Source organism: Manis pentadactyla, chromosome 15 (genome assembly GCF_030020395.1).
Source record: "Manis pentadactyla isolate mManPen7 chromosome 15, mManPen7.hap1, whole genome shotgun sequence".
NCBI classification, from domain to species: Eukaryota; Metazoa; Chordata; class Mammalia; order Pholidota; family Manidae; genus Manis; species Manis pentadactyla.
In genome coordinates, this window is record NC_080033.1 from 43307596 (window position 1) to 43334096 (window position 26501).

General features: G+C 42.2%; 1 protein-coding gene across 2 annotated transcripts in view; it reads left to right on the forward strand.

Annotated features, from left to right (window-relative positions):
* The window catches only part of FTO (FTO alpha-ketoglutarate dependent dioxygenase), a 402025-nt gene that overhangs the window by 346723 nt on the left and 28801 nt on the right, over positions 1–26501 (forward strand). The window contains exon 9 of one of the 2 annotated variants that reach the window (XM_057492746.1): positions 8567–8669. The exons of the other annotated variant lie outside the window; for it this stretch is intronic. Coding sequence (XP_057348729.1) covers positions 8567–8669 — 103 coding nt within the window. The remainder of the gene's footprint in view (positions 1–8566; positions 8670–26501) is intronic. 2 annotated transcript variants of the gene reach the window in all.

The window sequence follows — 26501 nt, forward strand, 5'->3', positions numbered from 1 at the left end:
CCCGCAGCAGCCAGATGCCACTGAGTGGCTCAAATAACACTGCTGTCAACTGTAAAAAATTAAGATCCAAACCGTAAGAAAGGTACTTAGATAAAGAAACCAGATGCCGAGTTATTTGTGATGCCCGCATACATCTCGATGTAAGCCACCATTGTTCAACATCTGTAGTTCCATGGCCTTAATTACGCACTTAACTCAGCAAGTCTGTCAGCAGTTTATTTCCACAAGTATCGTCACTTTTGTAAATCTCTTATTAAAAATTGAATGGTGCCAATCAGCAAAGGGAGGAGAGACACTAGAAGGCCTTGTGCAGAAAGAGGCTGCTGCCTCGTTACGCCGGTAACGCCGCTGGTGTTTATGGGCATGTGTGTGTGTGTGTGTGTTTATGGGCGTGTGTGTGTGTGTGTGTGTGTGTGTGTGGTCACTCTGCAAGAAAAAAATGCCCTGCTACCATTTCAGGCTGATCTACCACCTGGAATTGATCAAAAGCAAATTAATTTTCATTTTCAATTAGGAATACAATTAAATCCAAAGTGGTGAGGGGGGGAAATTGTAGTGTTTACATACAGCTCATATGGTGGGAGGGCTTGAGGAAATACCAGATGAAATGAAATACATGTCATTGTATCTTTGCATTTAATTCATTAAAGTGTTAGGTGGTTGCTCCAGCTGCTGCTGCTACTGCATTTTGCCTTCTCCGGAGCTGCCCCTCCTTTCCTTCAGGCAGAAATTGAGGAAAAGGGAAGAGGGAGGGCAAATCTGAGAGTAGAAGCTGTAAGGTGTCCAACCCGGAGCTCGGCCCTATTGCCCTGCCAGCTCTTATCCCGGATTCTGCAGTGCATCAGGGATGGGGGTGTCTAAACGAAGAGCCCGAGTTTCAAAACAGGAATTTGGCTTTGCATTCTGCCTCCAGCTTGCTGGCTCTCAGTGTCAAAGCAGTACCTGGCAAATGGATCCCCCGTCCAAGTCTGGCCGTCATCAGAGATCCTGAGTGATTGTGTGAAAACAATCTGACTGGTGAATGCCTCTTGTCACAGGATCCTAGCTCTTCTCGCTTGACTTTTTCTCTACATTCAACTGCTGCCTTTTGTTGGAATAACTTAGTGGAGGCCTGGGGGTCAGGCAGGATTCCTCCTGGCTGCCTGGGGAACAGCTGGCCCAGTGTTTTCATGACCTAGGGTGGTAATTTGGGGAGCTTTGACCCTGATTTTAAGGAAAAGTCAATTGTCAATTATGAGATCTAGAACTCTAGGTAGGAGACTCAGATGTTAAATGCCCGACTCTCTGGTTTGGGGATGGGTAACAGTGGATTGGCAGACATGAGCAGAAGGTTCCTCTCCATACCTGTCAGGGCAGCCACACTTGGCTTGCCATAAGCATGGTGCTATGCTGAGGAGGATCTTCTGACCATGCATCTCAAAGACCAGCTTCCTTGAAAAAGTCGAGTGGGTGACAAGTATTTTGTCATATGAAAACAATGAAGACAGCTTCAGATAATAGCCTACATCTTTTTTCAAAATCCTCTGGGTGATGGATTAAGAGGAAGAGAAGGCTCTGGGTCATGGAAACAGCTGCTTTTGGTGAAAGATTATCCAAAACAGTGTGGTGACCATGAATTCCCAGTATTCCAGTCCGTATCTTACTTCATACCACCCCCACCTTCCTTGTCCCAGTGCTGGGGCTTACGTTTCCTCCCTGCATGGTATTTGTGCTTTAAAAGAAGATTTTATTACTTCTGCTACAGTGGAATTTCGCTTTTTACTAGACAGTTGGCATGACCGCAGCCTGAAACCGCGATGGAGTTGTTAACACACTGGAATCAGTTTTTCCCCCTTTAAAACTACTCTTTTCTTTTCTTTTTTTTAAAGAAAAAAAAAAGCCCCACCAAATCAACAGAACTATTAACTTTCTGATTTATTTGCTACAGAGAGCAAAAAAAAATCAATGTGAAGTGACAGAAACACCAGAACAGACAGTAGGAAAACATTCTACGTGAAAGTTTCCAACTGACCCTGCACCACAAGCAGTTGGTTATCTGGAGATAGACATCTTCAATTTCCTGATTGCATAATAGAAATGGGATTTCTTTTTCCTCTAAAAAAAAAACAAAAAACCCAGCATTATCCATAATGTTGACATAAAGTTTTCTGTGCTGTGGGTTCCAAAAAGTCCTCGTCTTAAGAACAAGCTTATATCTTTTCAATTGCCAACAGTTTCCACTATTCCTTCTCCTTCAAGGGAAAAGATAAATGTTGCTAATGTGCTGAGGCCAGAAGAAGTCATCAGAAACACGGGAGAGAACTCTGTCCACCTGGCTGATATTGTGGCATTTAGTAAATAGATCCCCCAACAGAAAGTCAAATGGCACTGAGAAAATCGATCTGCACATGCATCAGCAGGGCCAGCACACATTATTGCCATGCAGCTATCTCAGGGCTAGACATTTCTGTTTGAGACTATGGTCAGGGCAGGTCAGGCCAGTCTGGGCAGTTGTCCTGGCTGGGGTTGGGCTGGGCTGTGCAGTTGACCTGCCCTCCTCAGAAACTGGCACATGTAATGTGCAGTCTTCAAATTTATGCATCTTCCCAATGCAGTTGGTAACAATGCACTGTATTTTCCCCACCTCTAAGTTTCTGATGACCTGCTTCTGAGATGGAAGATTCTTGGCTTTGGCCTATAGCTTGCATCACTTCTGCACTTAAAAGCGCCCATAATCTCAAAAACAGTCCCATTGTTAAATCACTCTGTATATCAATACTTCATTTTATTTAATAGAGTGCTTTAAAATTATATTTAAAAGGCAGCCTCTTTTGTCTTATGTGCCCTTGGCTGGGAAACAAAGGAAGTCTCTTTTAAGAGGTGTTTTACATTTTATGACTACTGAGAGAGAACATAGTTCTTTAATAGGTATATTTGTAAGAGAGTTCCACATTATAGGTTTTCAGAGATTAAAAGGTCTGGACAAGGTTTGATAATATCTTTGAAGGGCAAGGGAGCAGATGGAAACCTCAGGGGCTTATATGCCAGAACAGAACACTTCTTAAATTTGGGGGCAACAGGAGCTTTTCTGATATCATATTATTCTCACAATAATAGTGTTCTGCCTTGACTGTGGGTGAGAGCTGTGCAAGGTGGATCATTCTTGTCTTATAGTTCATGGTTATGGGCATGTAATATGTTCTTCATTGAGTTAAGCAATTGACAGAGACGCCAGAGCATTTAAGACTTAAGTCTACTGGAAATGAGACTTGCCTTCTTGCCAGAAATGGATGTTTTTCTGTGTCCACTACTGTCACACGTCTTGATTTTTTTTTTTAATCCTGACTCTTAAAACAATAATATCAAAACAACTCCAAGGGAAAAAAGTTAAGTATTTCCATATGAAGAGCTGATTAAATTTGTATGGTTTTCCTTCCGGTAAAATTGATATGTGATGAAACACAGTGTGGCTGGATGGTTAGTTTGGGTTGATATCCCACTGGTCCTCTGATCTCTCTACCCAGTTCCAGGAGCCATTACCAGGTAATCTGCTCTGCTGGGGCCCAGGTTCCAAAATACCCATTCCCAGGGCTCCTGGACTGCAGAACACAGGTGCCAGACACGTCAGCAATCACCTGGCTTAAATCACATGGTCTTTGCCCTTAAGTCATGTGGTCCTCTCTTTTGCCTTCCCCTTTAAGAGCACACTGGGTCCAGGTGAAGCATTGTGGTTGATAGTGGGCATGTTGCTCCATCAGTTAGGATTCTTTCTGTCAACTTGGGGGAAGAGCCTGGCCAGGATGTGGGCAGAGGCAGTAGGGAAGACGACTGTTGACTCACGTGTTTGAAAAGGTCCAGAATGTCTGGCTTTAAGATAGTATGATCCTCGGTTCAGGTGAGGGCTGCCACCTGTGTTCCTCGGCTCCATGTGCTGCTCTTCCTCCTAGCGTTGGTCCCCTTTCAGTCAGGCTCCCCTCTCTCAGTCACAAGGTGGCCGCCAGCAGCTCTTTGGGGCGCTGTCCTTCCGGGCTCACATCCCGTGGGAAAGTGAAAGTTCTCGCGTTGCCCGCACGGGTGTTTGTTACCCGTGACTGTCAGCGGGGAGCAGGATGGTGCCAGGGCTGGTGGCGACTGCACTAGCAGCCCTTGGCCCAAGAGTCCGGGAAGGAGAGGTGTCTTGGAGGGAAACCAGGACAAGTTACAGACTGAGTTGGTGACAACAACAAAAATGTCCCTCACCTATGCCAAGGGCCGTTCCATCAAAACAGAAGACAGGGAAGTAGACCTCTTTGATCAGGAAACCTGAGTGTCGTAAAGGAATCACATTTATTGCTTCTGTTTTCATTTCCTTTACAATGGAAATAAATGGGAGGAAAGTGCTTCTCAGTAATTTGTGTGGATGTGCAGCCTTGACTTTTGATTTGACAGGGTCTTTTCCGCTTCCGCCAGCCATGGCAAAGGTACTAGTGTATTTTTGTTCTGCCTTCAGGGAGATGAAACCATCCTGCCACCTATGTGCTTGTGGAGAGGAAGTTGCGAAAGAGTCAGTGACCAGTTTTCCCCCTTTTCCTCCCAGTTTCCAGAGATCATCTCCTGTGGGGTCTCAGCTCAGAGTTAACTTGCTCCTGTGGCCTTGTCCCCAGGACTGCCCTGAACCACCTCCGGTGGTGACTGTGTTCCTGGGTGAGGTCAGGCAGTTGGCAAATTGGTAGGCAGCTTTCACCCTGGGGCTCCACGTGTATATTCCTCAGTCAGGATGGTAAGGGTCCCCCGACTCGAGGACTTCAAATTTGTGATAGAGAAGAGGACAAATTTGACTCTCAACATTTGTGAGGCTCCAGGGAAGTCGAATGTGCCACTGAGCTATTAGAGATCTCTATTTGTCAAACAGAGTGTTTACTGTAGTCTCCCTTTCAGCTTTCCTGAGCCTGGGAGAACTAGTCTACAAACAAAGCATTTACCCCTTGAGGATGTCTTTCTAATTAAAATTTTACATAGACCAAATAAACAAGAGCACTTTTGAAATGTAAATTTGTCATTCTCATCAGCAACTGCAATCGGCTCCACCTACCTTGAGACCGGTTTCTCTGTCTGCACCTTGCTGCAAGTCCCTGTCCTTCCGTCTCGTGGGGCGCATGTTCCCTGTATGCTAAGATCCTGGTGCGAGTTGTGTTGTTGTTTTTTTCTCCCTTGAACACTTTCTGCAGTTTTGTTATTTGTTGTAATTATCAAGTTCATTTTTCTCTAATAGATGTGATTAAGTATATTTAGCACTGTGTAATGAGTTTTCTGCCTGGTTGCATCTTAGCTAATAAGGAATTCCTTAGCGGCATCTCTGACAGCTGCTGCGAATCCCAGGTCTGTTCTGCCACAAGAGACTCCTTCCATGAACTGCCAGCATTAGAGAAATTAACTCCATTACACTCACCAGAAAATTGAGGCTGAAATTCGATTACTTATAGATCCTCAGTTCAACTAGAAACTGTAGAAATGGGTGGTGCAAATGCAGAGGAAGGTGAATGTGGGTGAAATGCCAGTATCCCTGTTTCTGTCAGGGTGTGTGTTCAGATATTCCCAGCTATACCTCCAGTTTATGTCTGGAGCAGGAGCAGAGAACAGTGCCGAGCTGACCGACTGACAAGTGTGTGATGGGTTGGGTCTGAGACTGGAAGTCTTTGTTACTGTCATGATGGTAGTGCCTTGTTACTAGTGACTCTGTCCTCACTGAGCCGAGAAACCTCTGGGTATGTTTTTGGCCACTGAAACTACTTGCCACTGTTGCAGGCTGTCCAGATTTGTAAGGCTGAAGTGCTGAGGACAATTAGTAATTGGTGACTGGCTGCTATGATATATAGTTGCTTAGCAACGGTCTCTGAATTAAGTCTGTGGAAGGGGCACACAGGAAGAGAAAAGACAATAGGACGAAACAGGTACCATTTCCATGGGTAGGTGAGTCAGTACTGAAGAAAGAGTAAAAGATACTTGTAATCGTAGAAATGACTGAGTGGAAAATTGGGACTAAAGGAAAGAAGACAGAACGTGGTTCCTCTCTTGCTAAAGAAAATGAGAGTAACTAGCAGTTGAACCAACCCCATTGATATGAGAACTCATTCTCTTTCTTTGACACTTTACTGTGATTCCAGTGCAAGCAGAACTGAGGGACCATTATTTACCCAAAATGCAACATGAAAACTCATGGAAGGAGGAGATGGGGAATTGAACTGTGCTTGATCCTTGAAATCCTTAGAACAAGTTTCATTTAGCTTTAGTCAATTCATACCAGTGAGCTAGGATTAACTGGGGGACAGGGCCCAGTTTTGATTCAGCCCTGCTTGCAGTACCAGGTGGAATTGGTGCTCTTGTACACTGATGTTCAGTCTTGCTCTATTTGAAATAAGAAAGTATCTTGAAGAAGCCAAGAACAGCGTATCCATTTCATTAGACCCAGCTGAGTTTAGGGCCTCTCTGCTGACTAAGATATCACCCTGAACTCCATGATTTAGTGAGCTGGTTCAGCCTCTGGAAGGCCAGATGAGCAAAAGAAAGTGGAAAAGCAGTAAAGGACCTTGATCCAGATACTGAGCCTTGTTAAGGGGCTGCCTTATCTACACAACGAGCTATGTCTGGAGGTCTGCAAAGGTCCAGGGACTCATTACTGTTAGCGAGGGCTGTTTTGCAATTAGTGTTGAAACACTGAGATAAAGAAAGGATATATAGGAATTAAAAACAGATAACGTAAACACTAACAAAGAGTCTTAATCCCCTTGGCTGAGTGTTTTGCATGTTTACCTCTGATCAGAATTCTTAATAATATCGAATGTGTTGCAATTCAATAAAGATTCCCTAGAAAGAAAGAAGTCGATTCTTGGATTAAAAACAAAACAAAACAAGAAAAACAGAAACAGAAAAACTTATATCCATGTCCTCTGTTACTTTAAAAATAAAAAATAAGAATATATAAAATAGTAAATCAGTTGAATAGGAAGGTTTTGTTTTGGTTTAGTTTGTGTTAGATCACTTATGGCCACAGTTCAATCCCCCATTATGAAGTGATTAGACGGATAGTACCTTTAGGGCTCAGAAAGCAGATTTTCTATCTCTACTTATGACTTGTTTTTTCTCTCAAGAATGAAGGTGGCTATCGAGAACATCTTTGCTCTCCTGGCCTGAAGTTCTTCACCTGAGAGAGGGAGCTAAAAACCATCTTGCCTAGCACCTATAAAGGGCTTACCCTCACCCTAGAGCACTGTATGTTCAGGACAATGTATAATTATTTGGGAAAAAGCCAAAAACGATGGCTGGTGCATAATAATAGCATGTGTAATAACACAGTCTAACATGGCTTGTGGTTCCAGTTTAAGTATCTTACACTAAGGGTGCTCTGTGCTCCTCCATTCCCACCCCCCATTCCCACCACTTCCCCTTAGGGAACTCTCGGACTCTAGTTGTTTAGCATTCAGCTTCCCTATTGGATTGTAAACTCTGTGAGGGAAAACTGTACCTTGCTTTCCACCAGCCACTGAATCCATAGTTCCCAGTACAGGTCTGTTACACAAAGGAAATTCAGTCAATGTTGGGGGAATATAATTGTTATCTTAAAATCTATCAGGGGTAGCCAGCCTCCCAGATGTCCACCTCCTAGTAGTCACACCCTTATATAATCCCTTCCTTTACAATGTGGGCTAGACTTGGTAACTTGTTTCTGACAAAAAGAATAAGAGAGAAGACTAGGTCATAAAAAAGGCAATGTGGCCACATACAATCTCTTTCTTTCTGGATCCCTCTGAGGGAAGCAGGCTGCCATGTTGTGAGCAGTCCTATGTAGAAGCCCTCATGGTAAGGAGTTGAGGCCTCCAGCCAACAGCCATGTCAGTGAGCTTAGAAGTGTATCTTCCAGCCCAAATCAAGTCTCAGGTAATTGCAGCACCAGCTCCTAAATTCCTGACCTACAGAAACTCTGAGATAATAATACATGCTCTTTTAAATCCCTAATCTGGGGGTAATTTATTGTGCAGTAATGGATAATGAATATACTGGCTGATTACCACATGCATCCCTTCATTAATTTTTTTTTTTAGTGAAGAGGACCTTACCATCTAGGAGAGGGAAATGGACATATATACAGAGAGCACTGAAGTGCTGTCCATATAAGTGTAGTGGGAACCAGAATGGGGGAGCCAGATAGTTGACAAAGTGTCTATTATACAGCCTCCTCTCATCCCAGTACCCACACACTAGTGTGTCACAGGAGACACTTCCCCTAACTGTCCCTTAGTATATAGCTTTAGACAGTTCCAGCAAGCTTAATTCCATATAGCCTTGATTCATTACGGAACTAGTTGGCCACCATAGAAGAGAGCGAGATTGTCCCAAATTCTTGGCCCCGGGGTACAAACATCCCATGACTCAGTCTGAGTGGCTCTTCCTAGGCTGCCAGTTGTCTTTATCCCTCCCTGATCTCTCTGTCACTAACACTAACCTAACACCCTTTTATCTAGGGGTCTTTTGATTAGAAAAAAATAGTTTGATTATTTTTAAAAGAACCAAAAAACATGAGATTATTTTAATTGCCTTGTGTATCTTCCAGATGTATAAATGCAAGTTCACTGTGGCTTAAGGCTGAACCTGGCAGGAGGATGAGTCGTGTGTTGGGCCTTACCCAGAGGCTACATCTAGGGAATGCCAAGAAGGTGAGGACATCAGCCTGTAAAGCCAGTAAAAAATATGTTGATGGTCAGTAACAAATCACAGTGGAACCCAGCTACACTGCCCCTTATAATGGCTGAATCATTAGTAGAACCATTTCTAGGACCTCATCCTCTAGGCTAAGCATAGCTTGTCCTATACACGGATCACACTGTGTGGCTGATCTGGGGCCTGGGCGAGTGACAGAAGGTATACAGGGGAATATTCACTTTGCAATAATGAAGCAGCTTTGCTGAGTGTGGGTCCTCTACCCTCTAGGGGATAGGGCTCAGGAACAAGAAGGAACAGACCCAGGCCCCCGAGAACCCCAGTAATGCTGTCAAGATGCTCCCAGCTTTAGAGATGACTCCCAGGAGGAAGAAAGCCAACACATTCTTTTTTCTGTTTGCTGCAGGCCGCGCCGCAGAGGGAAAGCAATAAAATACTGATACCATCCTCTTGCAGGTATAACTGACTTAAGTGAGAAAAGGGAGACAGTCTAGGAGAGACACCAAAGATGATTTGGTTTTTCTCCACCTCCTGCGCATGAACGGGAACAGTGGAACAGCTGGTTGTGTTTAGGGCCTTTATTTGGTTCTTTTCCTCCTCTTTAAAAAAATTCTTCCTTTGTATGTTGCTGCTGTGTCTGTTTTTGTTGTGGAGGTTGTTGTTTTAAATAGGAGAACTTGTGAAATGAGACTGCATAAAAGATGAACTTGTTTTATATATGGGATATTGCCTGTCCTTCAGATCTATGTGTCTCGCTTATGGAATGAACCAAAGTAGGAGAGATAAACTAATATTTTGTATAAGCTCAGGCAGACAATACAGATGATAAAGATGTTTCATCTTCTTATGCATGCAGAAAATATGAAAAATTGTAGTTTACACATATTTGCTCAATTCAAGTGTAAAATTGGGCCCCTCGATTGCCCTGGGCCACAGTGGCTGTGTTAAGGAAGCTCGATTTACCTTGCAAGTGAGTGAAAAATGATCAGAATATTAGACTCATCTAGGCCACATTAAGGAGCCATTGCATTTCCCGACAATTTTATGCTATCTCAATATGAAAACAGAGCAATTTCAACTCATATCAGGTTATGATCGGCAATTACAGTTGCATAATTCACCTAGTCATCTCTTTGCAGGGCCTTTATTTTCCCTCTTGGTGACATTCCTGAGAAAGTGCCTGATAAAAATGTCATATATCATCCCAGCTTTAGAACTCGTGAGGGGGTAATCTGCTATGCCTTGCTGAGCCCATATTCATCACTGGATTTTTGACTTGGCGGGGTCACGGCACTCGTAATTTCCTGTGTGATATTGTCCTCACTAGCTCTGACAAGAGCTGTAAAAGCCTGGTTGTAGGCAGTGGTTAAGCACTGTTCCAGGGGGGCTCATCACCAGCAATAACAGTGCATTACTGTGGCTCATGCTGTAGTGGGCCGTTTCGAAGATAATTAGATTTGATGTCAACATTTCTTTATCACCTGCATCCTTTTGTGCATCTGTGTGTCAAGTTGTTATTTCCGGATTTATTAGCACCCTCAGAGCTTCTCTCTATCTGTCAGCCTGTGTGCTGTTTGTGTTGACAGTTGTAAAGTTAATTACTAGTACTAATGAGCATCGGGCTTTTGGTGGACATGGTGTTTTGGACATTTAAAACTATAATTAGGTTTTGGTTTTTGGGGGGTGGGGGGTTTGGTCTCTGTGGTGCTTCAGTACAGAAAAGAAGCGTTTAAAAAAATACCTTCCTTCCACTCCATTTTATGATTCCATGTGTAGTCAACTTCTCTTTTATTTAGAAGCTGCAAAAATTCAGTTCTGTTTATTTTGAAAGTAGACTTCCTTTGCATTGTAACTCCATGAATAATTTCTATTGTTCCTCTCTTCTCTTCCACTTAATGGTATGACCATTTCATATGCTTTAGAATTAAGGATAGTGATGGTGGAATGATCAAAAAAAAGGTGCTAGATAAATGTGGACCTCCACCCAATCAGTAGACTGCAAATTTCCCACTTACAACTCTCCTCTTTTCAAATCTTACTCTAAGTCCAACTGAAGGATTGAATGAAAGAAGAAGACTGAATAAATTAAAAGAGTAATAGATAGTTCTCTGGGTGGCTGGTCCCTCACTGATAGTAATAGCTAGTATTTATGCAATGTTAATTCTGTGACAGGAATCATGGCAAGCTCTCCTGTGGAGTCTCTCATTTAATCCATACAACAAATTTAAGAGGTCAACATTATCATCTGTATTTTACAGATTAGAAACTAAGGCTTAGGAAGGAGCTCACCCAAGGTCTAACAAATAGGAAACTCTGCTGCATTTGAATCCAGTCAGTGTAGCTCCGAGCCTGTGCTCATCCTAACTACTACTCCATCGACACAAAGTATGCTTTCAAGAAAAATTAGCAGACTCCTGGGTCATGTATTCCAGAATAACAAAGAGCAATCACTTACTAAATCAGATGGGCTCATTTGTATTTCACTCCCAGTCATATAGAGATGCTAGTTTCAGTGTAATGGCAATTATCTGTGGCATGTACTTTATGGAGGTATTTTGTTTGGTCTATTGCAGTGGCAAAGCTCCACTCCCTTGCTGCTATTCATATTTACTTTCTATTTATCATTATCTGCCATTTTGCTAAATAACTCTCCTTCCCAGACATAAATCATCTATAAAAATACTCTGGCTCAGAGAAAATTTCGCCCTGGCACTGCAATGATGAGATAACCATTTTCATCTCTTGTTGAAGGATTGAGATTTATTGGCTTGCGATGGGCAACAGCCCAGGCATCGCTCTCTGCTAAACAGACTCCTACTTGCATTTATTCTTATTGCATTTAGTGATTCAAAATGGAGTTCTGGAATCCCTCGAGGGTCCATTCCCAGGCTGGGTGGGGTGTTATTACTTTATATTAGATAAGGGAAGGACACACAAAGAAACATGTGGTGATTCGGGGGATTTTTTATTTCCGTTTAGCAGTGATGACAGAATGTCATAGTGAAATGACTTCAAAAGTCATTTTTCCCCACTGCCCTGGTTCTGCAGCCTTGTCCCTTGAGGGCTCTTCCATTGTACAGTGTTATTAATTCTGCTAACTTTCAGACTTCATTGCTGACAACAGGCCTCTTGGCTTTCGCAGCCTATTACATTAAATTTCCCATCAAACCATGTCAGCCTCTGAGGTCACAGATTTCGAGAGAAGCTTTAGTTATTTTGCCATCTGACTTCACGGGCAGGTGTTTTCTAAATTGCTTTTAGGTTTGTTTTTCCAGTGTCAGAAATCATATTGAACCTATTTTAAAAAATTCAGACAGTGAGTGCTCATCAGGATAAGAACAAAGCGGAGTTTGAGGCATGCCTGAACTGGCGCGTGGGTTGATGTGTGCGTGCACCCACATGCGCGCACTTGTATTTTAGTTGACCTTTCAAAGGGAAAGCAAAGCCTCCCAACTATAGACTTCATCCCCGACCCTACCCGGTGAGTAGAGTGTCTTGCTGACTATCTGTTTTTCTAACATTGTTTGAAGCCCCAAAATACAGTGTGCCTGCCCTGGTGAACAGAACTGTGCTCCACTGACCTTGATTTTGGAGGGATCCGTGGAACTGTTGAGTGGCGTGAGAAGATCACTCTGGGCAGGTCGGCAAATGATTGTGAGCCTGATTTAGGACTACCATGTCTTAAAGTGGGATCCTTGAGCAATTTCCTGATGGCAACAAAAATTCAGTGTTTCCCTTGATGCGTTAATTTTGGAATGTTGTTGTGGGATTAAAATGAAGGAAAAGCAGAAACCTTCCTTCCAAGTAAAATGGCCACAGGCATCACGTTGCTGTCAAAATTACATTTTGAAGGAAGCCTGTGGAGGAAAATGGAACTGAGGCTCCATTTAAAAACAGAAAAGAAATAAGATGTTATTTTTGAAGCCGTCAGCTCACAAAAATGATTACACACCATTTGGCAAACCCCGTGTACCCTTGAAATTCTTATTTATTATTAGTTCCAGTTAGTACTTCTGCTCTAAAAAGCACAACATTCAAATCTTGGCCTGCCACTGCAGTTCAGATTTACAGCCTTTTGGTCCCTAGGTGGGAAAGTGACAAGCCTTGGGAGTTGAAAGTGGGGAGGATCCACTCTCTGGCATCCTCAGTGATAGGTGTTAAACTCTGGGATGCCTCACCTACGAGCAGGTGACCAGAGCTTGGGCACTCTGCAGGAAGCACTGCTAAGACAGGCCCTGCCCCCTTTTTTCTGTATAGTTTTTCAAGACCATGCAAGCTACTGTTTCCTGCACCCGTGCCATCATTAGCTAGCTCTCCCTGCAGGAGGAGGTGCCAAACCAGGCTAGGACTGGAGAAGGATGAGGGAAGCGAGGCAGTGTCACTGTGTTTCCCCTGCTAGCAGCCATAAGGAGAGAGAATCATTTGTGGCACTCTGGGGACAGTTTTGTCACCCTGACAGTAATGCTGTTATGCGCTGGCTTGACACAGAGGATGAATCCATAAAGACAGATAAGTAACTGTGAAAGTGGCTGGGGATCAGGCTGAGTGCCACCACTCACCTGCAGTGACAAATAGATAGTCATGAAGGATTGGAAATCCTGCCCAACACGGAGATCTGTCTGCAAAGAGACGGACCGCAGTCCCGGTGACACAGGCAGCTGGAGAGCGTGCACGCGCCTGCCCCCCTGGGGTGTGCAGGGCGCTGAGGGGTGAACTAGAGAGCCGTGTTTGGGAGGGGTTAAGCTTTTCTGAGAGGGGTGTGTGTTGGTGCAGGTGGGAGGAGGGATTTCAGCACTCCATATTTCTTCCTGAAATGGAACTGTGTTTGTTGTATCTTTTTGCTAAGTTCAGGCATATTTGGTTAAGAAGGCTGTGTTTAGTTTCCATATTCCCTGGGATTTTTTTCCATACCAATAGGGGTCCCCATCTGCAAATCAAATGAATCCAAGTTTTGATAGTTAGCAAAACATTACTGCTAAGCTGCCGAATGTTCGGCGGCACCACGCAGGGAAAGGGCAGGCGGGAACAGGGGGTCTCGTATTTATCTTTTATGCTGGAAAGGTTTGTTTTTTCTGGATGGGAATCTGCTTTTCTTCAATGAAAGAAATGCTGAGAAAATCGTTTGAAAAAACAAGCTGTCTTCTTGTGCTGCTATTTTCCACTTGGGTTTGTGATGCAAACAGCACTGGGTTCCCCAGTTTTGAAATCCATTGTTGTTGCTATGCAGAATACACCGTCTTTAATTATTCCTGAGGTCATGAATGCCTCACTGTGCCCTGTAATCTTTCTGGAAATGTATGAAATAGATTTGAGGTGAAAATAAGCATAAATGGTAAGAATAATTCCCCCATACCCCAGGACCCTGTCAGAGATGGGGAGAGAAGCCCAAGATCTTGTATAGCCATTTAAAACTCTTCTTTCTTTTACCTAGAAAGAATATTTTGACCCCAGCATTACTATTAGTGGGGACCCAAAGGTGTCAGACAGGATGGGTTTGGTGTCCTACATGTAGTTCAGCAGGAGGTAGCAATGAAAGCAAACCAATCTTCAAGCATCTATTTTCTAGAGCAGTGATTAGGATTGCTAGTGGTAATGCAATGGCTGGATCTCGAGAAGCATCTACAGGTTCTTGTTCTAACTGTGCTTAACCACTTTAAAAAAGGAATTGTAGTAATCTTTTTTTTTCCCCCTCAAATAAGTGCTCTTGCCCTTTTCCTTTGCTGTCATTTTTGCCATCTACTACCTCCTTTGTCATGGATGGAAATGTACTTGGTCTGTCTCCAGCTATCTCCACTATACTGCTCCTGCTGATTTTACCTCTAGGAGCTTAAGGTGGGATACTTGTGTTTCCTCAAAAATATTACATGTAGCTTCAACTATTATTTCTATCACTGCTACTACTATTATTAATATTACCTCTATTTGAGTGCCATGTATTTAAACATTTATTTCCCTTGCAAGCAGATATTTCTTTAGAAAACCCTGGGGCCTATTTGTTGGTTTTAAGATGTTTTATTTTAGTTCGTAATTTTTGGATGCTAAAAATGTTTTAAAGCAATTCAGTTATAATGAAAACATTTTTTTTTGACCCTAGGTCCTGAGTTTGACATGTTTTGACCCCATCATTCTAACCATGATTTAAATTCTGAATTTTCAGAAGCCTTATTAAAGATGTCAATTTGTGCATCAGAATGGTAAATGTTCCTGTGAACTTTGACTCCTAAGGGAAACTCTATTTTAAAAGAATAAAAGATTTTCCTGATAAATATGTTCCTCATTTTAGGCTAATACTTTCAGTCTGAATGCTGCAATGGGGAAGGACCAGCCCATTCCCTGACCCCACTTGCTCCCTCATTCTGTGATCCAGTGCTATTTTACAGCCTACCACATTAGACTTTTATTTTGCCAAGATCACTTTTGTATTGGGGTATAAATTTCCCAGTGAACACCTGATTAAATAGACTTGTACGTGAATAAAAAACCTGGTGAGCTGCTTGCCATCATGTGGCTGCAGGTAAGCATGCCAGGTAACCAGCGGCCGACTGACAGAGCTCAGCAACTGTTTTATAACGTGTGAGCTAAGATTGTGCCGCTTCATGGGGCCTTCAAGACGACATGCAAGCCAGAGGCCTTTGCCTGGCTGCAGATCTCACTTTGATCTGCACAGATTCTCCTGGAAGTTGTCTGGCTCCTACCCACCTGTTCTCACTGGATGGCTGCAATGGCCAGTGTCAGTAGGGTACAGTGGGCAAGGGGAACTGAACCCTTGTCACAATCATTCTGTTATCCTTGGCAGCTTATTTGCTGCTCTTCTGTGTGTATGCCAACTTTGTGGTCAGGACATTGAATACCAGAAATTGTCAATAAGAAAGTGTCACGTGATGCTAATTTACTCAGTTTCGGCTCCAAACCCAACTTTGTCATCAGAGTGCTTCAGGAGAGAAATTTCCATTCAGGGATCAGCTCACCTTATCCCTGGCTGTCCCTTTGTTCACTAGGTCAGCCTGTTTAGAGAGGAAGCTGAGCCACCTATAGTACTTCCCCAGGTATGGAAGAATTATTTTGGTAATAAGATACAATTTAAAAAAATCTATGTGCCCATCCCATTTGCATCATGCCCATCAACTTGGCATTACCTCAGCTGCCTCAGTCACCCCTTCAGCTCCTCCTCTGGTCCTGGAGATCTTGAGGGACTTTGGTGTATCTGGAACCCACAGACCAGCAGCCCTGTGGAAACTCTCAGGGGGAGACCTGGTTCTGATACCTTACACTGTATCTTTAGAGTCGATGCGCCACATGCACACATTTCTCTTGATCCTCTTAACATGGTGAGGTCAGTGAGGCGGATGGCATTGGCCCTGCTTTACAGTGGGGAGACTCGGAGATGGAGAAGGCCCCCCTTCCTGGCCTCCCTACGTGGCTGGGCTGGAATTCATTGTAGCATTTTTGTTGGCCCAGGAGACTTTGGGGGGCACTGTTCCCCTGAGTCCTTACAGTAGCCCATGCAGTAGATGATGATGTCCTGCTTTGCAAATGGGGAGGCTGAAGATTGACAGAAGCTGACTAGCTGTCTTGAGGACACAGCAGGTGATGAGTGACAGAGCTGGGAAATGTATCCCAGACCTTCCAGCTCTTAGACCAACACCCATTCCATTATACCAGGATTAACTCCACAGTCAAGAAAATCACAAGAACAAGTTACTCTTAAGTCTTTGTATAGCTTCACTCTTAATATGATTCCAGATTCTTAGGTCAATAAAGCTGCAGTTCCCTGGGGGAGATCTCAGGAGGGGAAGATCTCCTTTGGCTGGCTATTCAGACAAGGCCAGGGAGGGCTTAGCACAGGGCCCCACACTTAGATCATGCTCACTAACTAGCTGGCATTGGAGGTGCTGATGATCTGGGCCCACTTTCTGGCACTGCTTGGCTTTTGCTGACTCATGCACTGAGTATTTGCAAAACGTGTGGGCTGTAACGCAAAGATGGAGTAAGTGTATGGAAGAAGAATGTCAGGTGTTGCTAAGGACCAGCAGGAAAGTGAGGACAGAGAGCAAATGCAGCCATGCGTCAGAGCAGACATTGAAGGCAGGACTGCGCTGTAGAAACCTCCCATCCTCGAAGCCTTTGCGTGGATCACAGGGGAAGCCGCTGTGCATTTGCAAAGGTCAGGCTTTAATTACATGCACAGTTAAATGGAAATACTGTAGAGAGGTCATGCTCATATTTCTTTGGCCTTCATTAATGTTATTGCTCTGTCACTTTCTCTCTCCTTGGGTTTCTAAATGAAAATTCCTTTAGTACATTTAAAAGATTATTTATTTTTAATTGTTTTACCTCTGGAGGGAGAGGTTACTTTTTTTTTTGAGAGTTAAAAAAACTTTGCCTATGCATTTCTTGCTAATTTATTTCAAACCCTGCGCTTTTTATAGTCTTATCTACTAATGCTTTTGATTAAAACACAAGCAAAAACCAGCCAACATGAACAGGTTGAATGCCACATCTGTGCAGAAGATAGCAGCTAACTTATTTATGGCTCAAAGAAATGGAGCCTAAATTAAGCTAGCTATTGCTGGAGAGTGGATAAGCAGCCATTATGAATTATCCTTAATTATAGCGATTTCCTAAACTAATAAACCTGCTAAATCTTTATTGCAAAGGTTAGTTTACGCAGTGCATATAAAATCCGCATGTGCTCCGCATCAGCCACCAGCTGTCTGACAGTGTGTTGCTATTTCAGTGAGTGTTCACATAAATTTTATGTTGGTTATATTAACAGTCAGTCCATATCACTACCCACAGATGCCAGTAGACATAAAAATTGCTCTCTAGTGAGCCTAAATATCCCTAGAAGCTAGTTGTGTCTAATGTTCCATGTAGTATTTGTACGTGAAAGCACCAGATTGGAAGGTTATTTACAGATGAATATTTCAATCCAGTTAGTTCATATAGGCCTACTTAGCCTCCTTTGCTGGTTTATTTGTATGCTAAATAATTCACCAAAGGTTCTTGTTTACTTTCTATAGTAGTTTCTATGAAATGCAAACAAGGGAACCAACTTTAGGTGTTCAAAAGGCTAAGCAGCTCTGTGTTTAAATGCAGGTCAGAGCACCAAATGCAGTCTTGCCCATGGGCTGTCACTCAGTTTTACACATCCTCCTTTTTTTCCCCCGCCTCCTCCAGATACAACTGCAGCTTGATGCTTTCATAGGAATTTTTGGCTGGCCTACCTTTATTCTAAATTTACCTTTTTCAGTACCTGCTATATGCTGCCTTCAGCTTGCACAGTTAACCACCCAGCCCCAGCAGCACACAACACATTCTTGGCTTTGAGAAGCTTTCCCCACAGTGCTCTGGGCTGGCAAGAACAGGTCAATCCTCTGCTATTGAAATGCTCTTGTTTTCTCCCTTTTCTTTCTTTTCTTTTTCTTTTCCTTTCTTTTCTCCCCCATGACTTTTTCTCATGCATTTCCAAATCTCAAGATTTGAAAGGACAGCAAATAGGACCTCTCTTTTCTTGAAAAGCCCTGAGCCAGCCCGATCCCTGCCACCCTGAAGGATAGGGGAGCAGACTCCAGCTCTAAATGGTGTAGCCTTTAGTGGCCCTCAGAATATCTGTTCTCCTGGGTGGGAAGGGTTGTTTTTTCCTAGTGAGGTGACAGTTACCTGGCCTTACCATTCAGATGTTCCCATGGCTCAGTTTAAATGTGAAAAATTCCTATCTGTCCCCACATTTTGCAAATGTTTATGGTCCTAAACATTTGCCCCTAAAGAGGTTGGAAAATAGCCTCCTTCATTTTCAGCCAGGCACTGCCAAGATCATGAGAGAGTTCAATAGCAGTGCTAACTTTTTATTTAATAATATTGATTTTATCATTTTTACTACTTACAATGGGGATTGGTCGGCTGATAGTTATTTGACCTCCCTTTGTGCATGGCTGTGGAGTGCTTCGTTAAAGCTGTTGACATATATCTCTCTTCCCCCACTCCTCTTCCAGTAGCCCATCTTGGCAAATAATATTGAGATGCAGTAACTGTTCCCTGATATTGATTTCAGATTGTGTTCATCACACCCTTCCCGGGGCCAGGCAAAGAACAGCAGGCCTAGTGCCGTAAACTCTTGACTGCTGCAGGCCAAAGGACCATTTCCATCTTCTAAGCAAGAATATCAAGCTTATATGTTTCAAAAAAAAAAATTAGTCAGGAAAATGAAAGCATGTTTTGATCTTGATTATTTTTTTTATGCATACATAATTAAACTGGTCTTTTCGGTTTCATGTTGAGCTTTTTCTGTAATTGTTTTTAAGGAATACTGGAAGATCTCTGGGTCCCTGAGCTGGTAGAAGGAACTCTGATTACATTTTAAGCTTCTGAGATCCCGACTTTGGCACACTCAGCCAGACCCAAGGCCTCTGTGCCCTCTGGTTCTCAGCCAGCTGGGGCTCTTCTCAACACCTGGGCTGAAAAAAGAAGCTCCCTGTTTTGCCTCCGTTTGGAGTTAGTTGAGATGGCAGCATGTTTAAAAGAAGCTGCGGTTTCACATTCAGGGAGCAGCCGACCTAGTCCAATGATTATAATCACACCTATCTATATGAAGAACACAACTTGAAGTCTGGGTGGGTTTGCGTATTCATTGAGGAAAACACCAGACTGAGCAAATAATACCAGAATTTTTAAGTTGTAGAGACCAAAAAAACCCAGTAGAGAATCTGCACCAGGAACCTAGGTGGTAGAATGTGGGGTATTTATATTTTCTTCTTTGGGCATTTCTGTGTTTTCTGACTTTTCTTTTGTAGTTAGAAAAAGAACCCTCCTCATAAGTGTTATTTTTTAAAATGGAAAAGTTGATAGGATTGGAACCCCAGAAGATCCCTGTCCACCGAAGTGAATACATTAGCCAAGGTTGAAGTTGACTCGCTGGCCGTGCTGATCTGTGCTCTGAGGGAGGCAGGACAGACATTACTCCCATTGCAGTGCACCTGCCAGTTTTTATTTTGTGAATCCAGTGGGATTGCACTAGCCTTTGCCACTGAAGCATAGGTGCAAAATGGTTAGAAGAAGGGTTTTGTAATCAGACAGGCTTGGGTTTGAGTCTTGGTTCATTCTCTTGCCGGCAATGACTTTGAACGTTAACTTTCTCTGTCCCTCAGTCTGCTTATCGGCTCCTCTGGAGAATGGGTTATTAGGGGGATTAAATGAGACAGTGTATATAAGCTTTTAACATAATGCTTTTGTCATTTCTAGCATCTGTACAGCAACTTCTTTGTGAAACCAGAGCCGTGGTGAGAATTCACATACTCACAGTCCACAGTACAGTGATTTTTTTTTCCTCCTTAAACCTAACTGGGATGCACCTGAGATCTATTCAGTGTCTAACACATCAGATTTCCAGGACAAACCCGATTGCATTTAGCACTCTTTGATTAAAGGCAGTTGATTTTTAAATTTATACCTAAATGGATTTTTTGTTTTATATTTTTGTGAGGATTTAAAAATAAATAAATAAGTATATCAGGAAAAAGTTATAAATCTTTATGGTTCTGAAAATACTATCATCCTGATAGTTCTTTAGCATAGAATGTGCCTCTCTCCCAAACACGCCCACATGCACACACACACGCACACAAACATATACCTCCTCTCTAAAGCAGGCATTCTCCCAGAGAAATGCTAGAAAACTGTTAACAGGAACCCTTAAAATGTCATCTCATTTTTGTCCTGGAGTCAGTTTTGCTATTCTTGAGCGTTTTCCGTTTGTATGGTCAGAAACACTTTCTAATACCACAGATGGCACAGGATTTTTCCCTGCAGGCAGCCATCTTCAGGGCTGAAAGCAGAGTATAAAAAGCAGCTAAATTAGAGACTTTACACAGTTGCTAGAACTGGCTTAATGAGAGACAGTGAACATTTTGCAGGCTACTGAACTTCTGAAATGTGACAATCCAAGCAAATGAAATCATGGTACCTTTCATTGTAGTTTAATTGGACTCAAACTTGGCATGAGGGGCCGCTGAAAGCTGTATTCAAGGAGATAGACAGGAATTGTACAACAACTAATTCAGCCCACATAACACATCGTACAACTGTCCAAGCTCCACTCTGCTCTCAAGACTGACTCTTTTGGTCGAGAGAGATAGAACTGCAGTAAATAAAAGCAAGGATTACAAGGCAGACCCAATACTGGCATAGAATGGCATACCTGTCACCCCGAGTTTATGCACTTGAAAATAACTCAGCCTCACGGCAGCCAGTCCAGACCAATTTATTTTAAAGAGGCAAAAGGAAGTGAAACAAACTTGGGCCCTCTCTTCTGCCTGCTAGGGTGTCAAGATATCAGTGTCAAGGAGTCCTCTTAACAGAAGGGTGAGGCTGAGTTGAGCATAAACACTAACAAGAGAAGAGCTAAGCACGGGCCTCCTGGAGAGTGGAGCTAAATGGGAATCCCAGTTGAGTAGCCCAAAAAGCAGAAAATTACCATAGCTGTCAGGAATGGGACCAAAATCCTGTCAAGCAACAATAAAGGGAATGGAAACTACGTGAGGGAAAGGGACGTTCTGAGGGGGGAATGATGTTGAAAAGCGTATCATTTTAGGATGTGCATGTCTGGAGTTTGCAGGCCCTTGAAAAGTTCAGAAGAGTATCTTCCCTCTCTTGCTTTTGTTCCTGTACTATTTGAGTTCTCTGGGTTGAAACTTTTATAACCTCAGCCTCTTCTGGTCTAACCATGCCAGCTGACCACTCGAGTCTGCGTTTCCTGTTATTATGGTTTTAGGTTTAGCCAGTAAGGCTGGGAGAGTGGACAGATTGGGGTCTTGCATGTAACATGCCATCCTGGCCATTGATTTTTGAAGGCTCATTAGATAAATGCTGACATCACAGATTGATGTCTCTTTAAACCAGTACCTAGTGCAGGACCATCTAGGGAATCAAAAATATTGATGCAACATGTTTGAGCAGAAGGCCCACTGGAGAATTTGCCTGCCTAAGTGGGATCCATCAATTTAGACTTTCTTTAATTATTCTAATTCTGTGCCCCACATCAGAAGGGGAGTCTGTCTACAGAACTGGATTTTGTGGGGAACACTGCCCCTACTTTGGGGGCAGAGAAAGGCCAGACATGTGTGCACATCTATTTTTCACTGTTGTTTTGAGCTGCTGTTTAGTAATTAAAATTTTTGATCATGGCCTAATTTTCCTATACAGTGTGACCGTGGAATTGACAAGGGACTGATTAATGGGCTGACCCCGGGGCCAGGAGGCTGCTGGGTTGTTCTCTTGTGGAAGGCATGCTGGCAAAATAAAGTTGATGGTTTTGTTTGTGTTTAACCCTTCACCTTGGCACTATCAATAGATTGAAGACATCATTTGTATCTGCAAGTGTTTCTTTAATTAAGACCTTCTAAAAATCTTTCCTATTGATTCATTCCATTATCCTATTGATTAACTGCAGTGGATCATGTACTTGGTGTTCAGTGGAAGGCAGCAGTCTCAGCCGTCTGTCACGACTTTGGATGCAGACCACAGGCAGCTCACATCCAGCGCCCAGGGCTGGCTGGAGTGTCTTGCGTTCTAATGAGGCATCGGCAGTGGCTCAGTGGGGCTCGCTGAACACCACCGAGAAAGCCAGTTGTCTCCTGCTGGAGGGGTGGCCAAGCATCAAGCATTCCTCCCAGTTATTTATACGGCAGCCGCTTAGCGAGCTGGGTGGGGGTACTGGCAGGCTGGAGTGGGGGGAGGGGAAGAAGGCTTCTGCTCTGCATCTGAATTTGGAAACCCTGAGCTTTGAAACAAAAGCAAGCTCAGACATCTAGCTTTGAGGCTTAGTTCAGAGACAGGCTATTCATGTTCCTTTGCCCAGGCTGTGGCCTTGTGCCCTCTCCTCAGACTGGCTACAGGTGCCTTAATGGGCTCCCTGTTTTATGAGCTCCCCTTGGCCTAGTTTAAAAAGAAGAACGTGGCCACTTTTTAACTTCTGCCACGGACCTGGATCTAAATCATCCTCTCATATTGAAAATTAAGAAACCTGTGACTACACTAGTTCTTACACTTTTGTTCTGAAATATTCCTTAATGTTGACAGTCACAAAGGATTATCCTGGGTGGAGACTGGTATTCTTGGAGATGCAAAATCAAATGAGATAAGGCCCACATGAGAGAAGGCACTCAGCACATAGTAGGTGTTCAGTCAGTGCATCAATCATTGTAGGCCTGCTGAAAATTCATTTTCTTTCTGTCATATGCCTTAGGTTCTGCACGCACTCACTGCCTCCCCAGGCTTCAGACAGACCACAGCAGATGACCTTCTCAGGGTCCACTGCCTTTCTTGCCAAGTGGAATCCAGCAGAAAAGGAAAAAATGTAGAAGCAGGGATGCTGGACAGGAGGCTGGTCGGGTTGGAGAGTAGGTGTATCTGCTCTTTAGTAAGGAAATGAGCCGATTTTCACTCTCAGAGGGAAAGACTCCTAAGACTGAAACATCTCACCTAAGCAAGTCTGTGGTTCTTCGTCTTCACTGTAAGGCTGGGCCTGGACTTTCAGTCGCATGTGTGGTACCCAAGCTCATGCCAGTGCGTCCATTTACTCCCTGAGAAGGCAAGTCACACAGTCCCTCTGTGTACATTTTAGTCTTGAGAAGGTGAGACTGGGAAAGTGGGTGGTTGCTGAGAGGAACTCTCCATTTGAGTATTTAAAATTCAATCTCTCCATGTATAGAATTCTAAAATCAAAGCTGAATGCAAATTCATGGCTGATCTGTGTTTCTCCTGTTGACTGTTACTAATAGCCAATTGTCTAGGCCAAAGCAAGTGCTCAGTTTCCTCTGGCTCCAAATATTATGTTTTGGGTGACCTAGATTACGGCCAGTGGGTTAACATTGTACAATTAACAACTTTTTTCTCAGTCCTAGGGACTGAGCATTCCACCTGCTGGTTCCACCCTTGCAAACATTTTTAAATGCCTTATTTGCTCATTACTGTAAAATTTGTCATTGTGTAGATACCCCAGACTCTTGTCCAAAGAAAAGAAAAACTTGTTTAGATATAAGTATACTTTCCATAAGTATACTTTCTTTAGAAAACATGGTAGGAAACATTTTAAGGCTCAATATTTCTGAGTTTGCTTTTCCAATGAGCATGTTTTAAATTAACATGTAATCTGTGCTAATTAAAATAGTTTTTTGAAAATTCAGAGAAGTATAAACCTGAAAAAAGAAGTCTCCTATAATCCCCTCACCTTGAGATAACCACTATGAATATTTTAGTGTATCATCTTCCAATTTTTTTAATGCATGCATATGTACATATATACTTTTTAAAGCAAAATTAGGATCGTAACATGTTATATAACTTGCCTCTTTTCATTTACTATATTACAAGCAGTTTTTCCTGTCTTTAAATATTCCCTGGGCACATGGTTGTTAATAGAAAATAGAATTCCCTTGTATAGGTATGCCATATTTATTTTTCTCCTATTGGATGTTTAGGTTGTTCCCTATTTTTTTGTCCTTATCATATAAAATTCTGGGATGACTATCCTTGTCTAAAAATTTTGTGTGAGGCTTTATCACCTTTGGATAAATTCCTGGAAATTGAATTGCTGCGTCAGATGAGCAACATATATTTTCAAAATGTTCTTCCAGAAGGCTGAGCCAAGTAAATCAGCTCCCCAGCCATGTATGAGCATGCCTGTTCTCCTGTATCTTTACTAGTACTAGAAACTATGTGTGTTTGTGTGTGTGTAAATTATTTCAATTTGATAGGTTAAGAAAACAATGTCTTCTTCATTTATATTCTTCTGATTACTAATGAGGTTAGAAGAGTTTTCTTACATTTAAACGGTTTTTTATAGTTTTTCTTTTCTGGAATAATTTGTACATGTCTTTTGCCTGTTTTTATTGGAATGTTTGATTTTTTCTAATTGATTTGAAGATTTTTTCTTTTTAGTTAAGAATTTTGGCCCCTTTTCATAGATACTCAGATTATTATTAGAGATAAACAGGTTGGATTTTTCATGGAAACATTAAGTTATTTGGAATGTCTGTTGATAATGGCATTGTTATACTTTTAAAAAATTGCCTCTGATAAAAAAGACATATGAAAAAGAATCTGACAGTGTCAATCTAGCTTGAGTTAACTATCCCAGGACACTATGAGCATTTTATTACAGTTGTCAAAAAGAAAACAAACAACCCAACAATTTTATTGTTTTGATTATTGAGATCCAGCCACAGATCAACTGAGCAATTAAAATCTCCAAATAACATTCTCTGAATTGTCAAACAAAGGATTAGCCCCCAGTGGAAAGGATTTTTTTTTTAAGAAATAGTTTTCTCTGTAGTGTTTGTGCCAGTAAATGGTTGCACTAATTGGAAAATACAGAAATATTTCACCAGTTTAACAATGCATGACATCCTAATAAGATTGTGATGACAAGCTTTCCTTTTTATGAAAGGTGATGTTTCTGCATGCTTCTTAGATGCATGAGCTCGTGTGTCTTTTTATGACGTTATAAATGAAATTTTCAGAAGAAATTAATCTGCTTTACTAAATCTTTCCTGTATATGAAATTATTTTCTTAAAGCAGGACAACAGAATCTTGACTTATATTATTTTTATTTAAGTACTTGGAATAGTATATTTGAAGGAATCTTGGAGTTGAATAGAAAAAGGGCACAATTAAAGGCATATCAAGCAGCTCAGCCCAGATCCTACTAATTCGCCACTAGAATGTGTGAAGCCAGATTCCCTGTCCTCCCCTAGCTCAGGTGGCTAGCAGAGTGCAAGCTTGGGACAGTTAATGACAGTCTTCCAAGACAAGCAGGACTTAACATCAATATCCCTCACCCTGATAATCTATATACTCTGGAGGTGGTGAGCTCTGGCAGGGTTTTGATGATTTTATGATGGCTTGTGTGTATTTACAGTGTGTTTAAAATACTCTTTTTAATTATCATTTGAGTGACAAAGCTTAATCTTTCGATCTTTATCCACACCTGCTGATGTGTGTTTGTTAGGTAACTAAAAAGCGGAAATTTAGCAAAGCCAGAGAGCTTTATGCCAGTAATAAGACTGAGGAGTCAATAGATGATTAACCTGCCATTCTGCTCTTCATGAGAATAAAGGAGTCACTTTATAAAATCTTTGAAGGTGGCCCAGATTTTTTAAAGCAGCATCCTAGAAACATAGAATAAGCTATACAGAAATGGGCAACATTTGGATTGCACAAAGCAAGCATGTGTGGAAATGAGTATCAGAAAATCAGTTGAGTACTGTTCTTAAAACACACTGATATAAACCCTCCCACTGAAACCATGTCATACATAGCTGATATACACATATGTGTGTTTATGCATATATATATGCATTGTATATATTATATATGCACAAACTATCTCCTGGAGTTAAGCAGTATGTGTGATTAATACTGATATTTCGTTAGAGTTTAGGGGCTAATAAATAAGATAGAATCATTATTTAGCCTACCATAGCCACACCTTAAAATGCTTCATTAGTATTATTTCATCTGAAATGGCATTAGAGGCTGGGGTTATTCCTTGCTGCAAATGAGTGAAAGCACATGTGTTAATAAATGGGTGATTAAGGTTTAAAATTAAATATTGAAACTCTGTCTTGATTTTCCAGAATGATGAGGCACAATCACTACCCTTTTGTGAAAGCCCTTGTTTCTTGTAATAATAGGTCAAAATTTTAAGCAAAAGCAGCAGAAAGCAATTTCAGTTACCTGGCCTATGTGATTATTGATATATATGATTAACTGATAAAGTTAATGAGCAGAAACATCATCATATATAAAGGAACTCTAGGCTGCCTAAGAC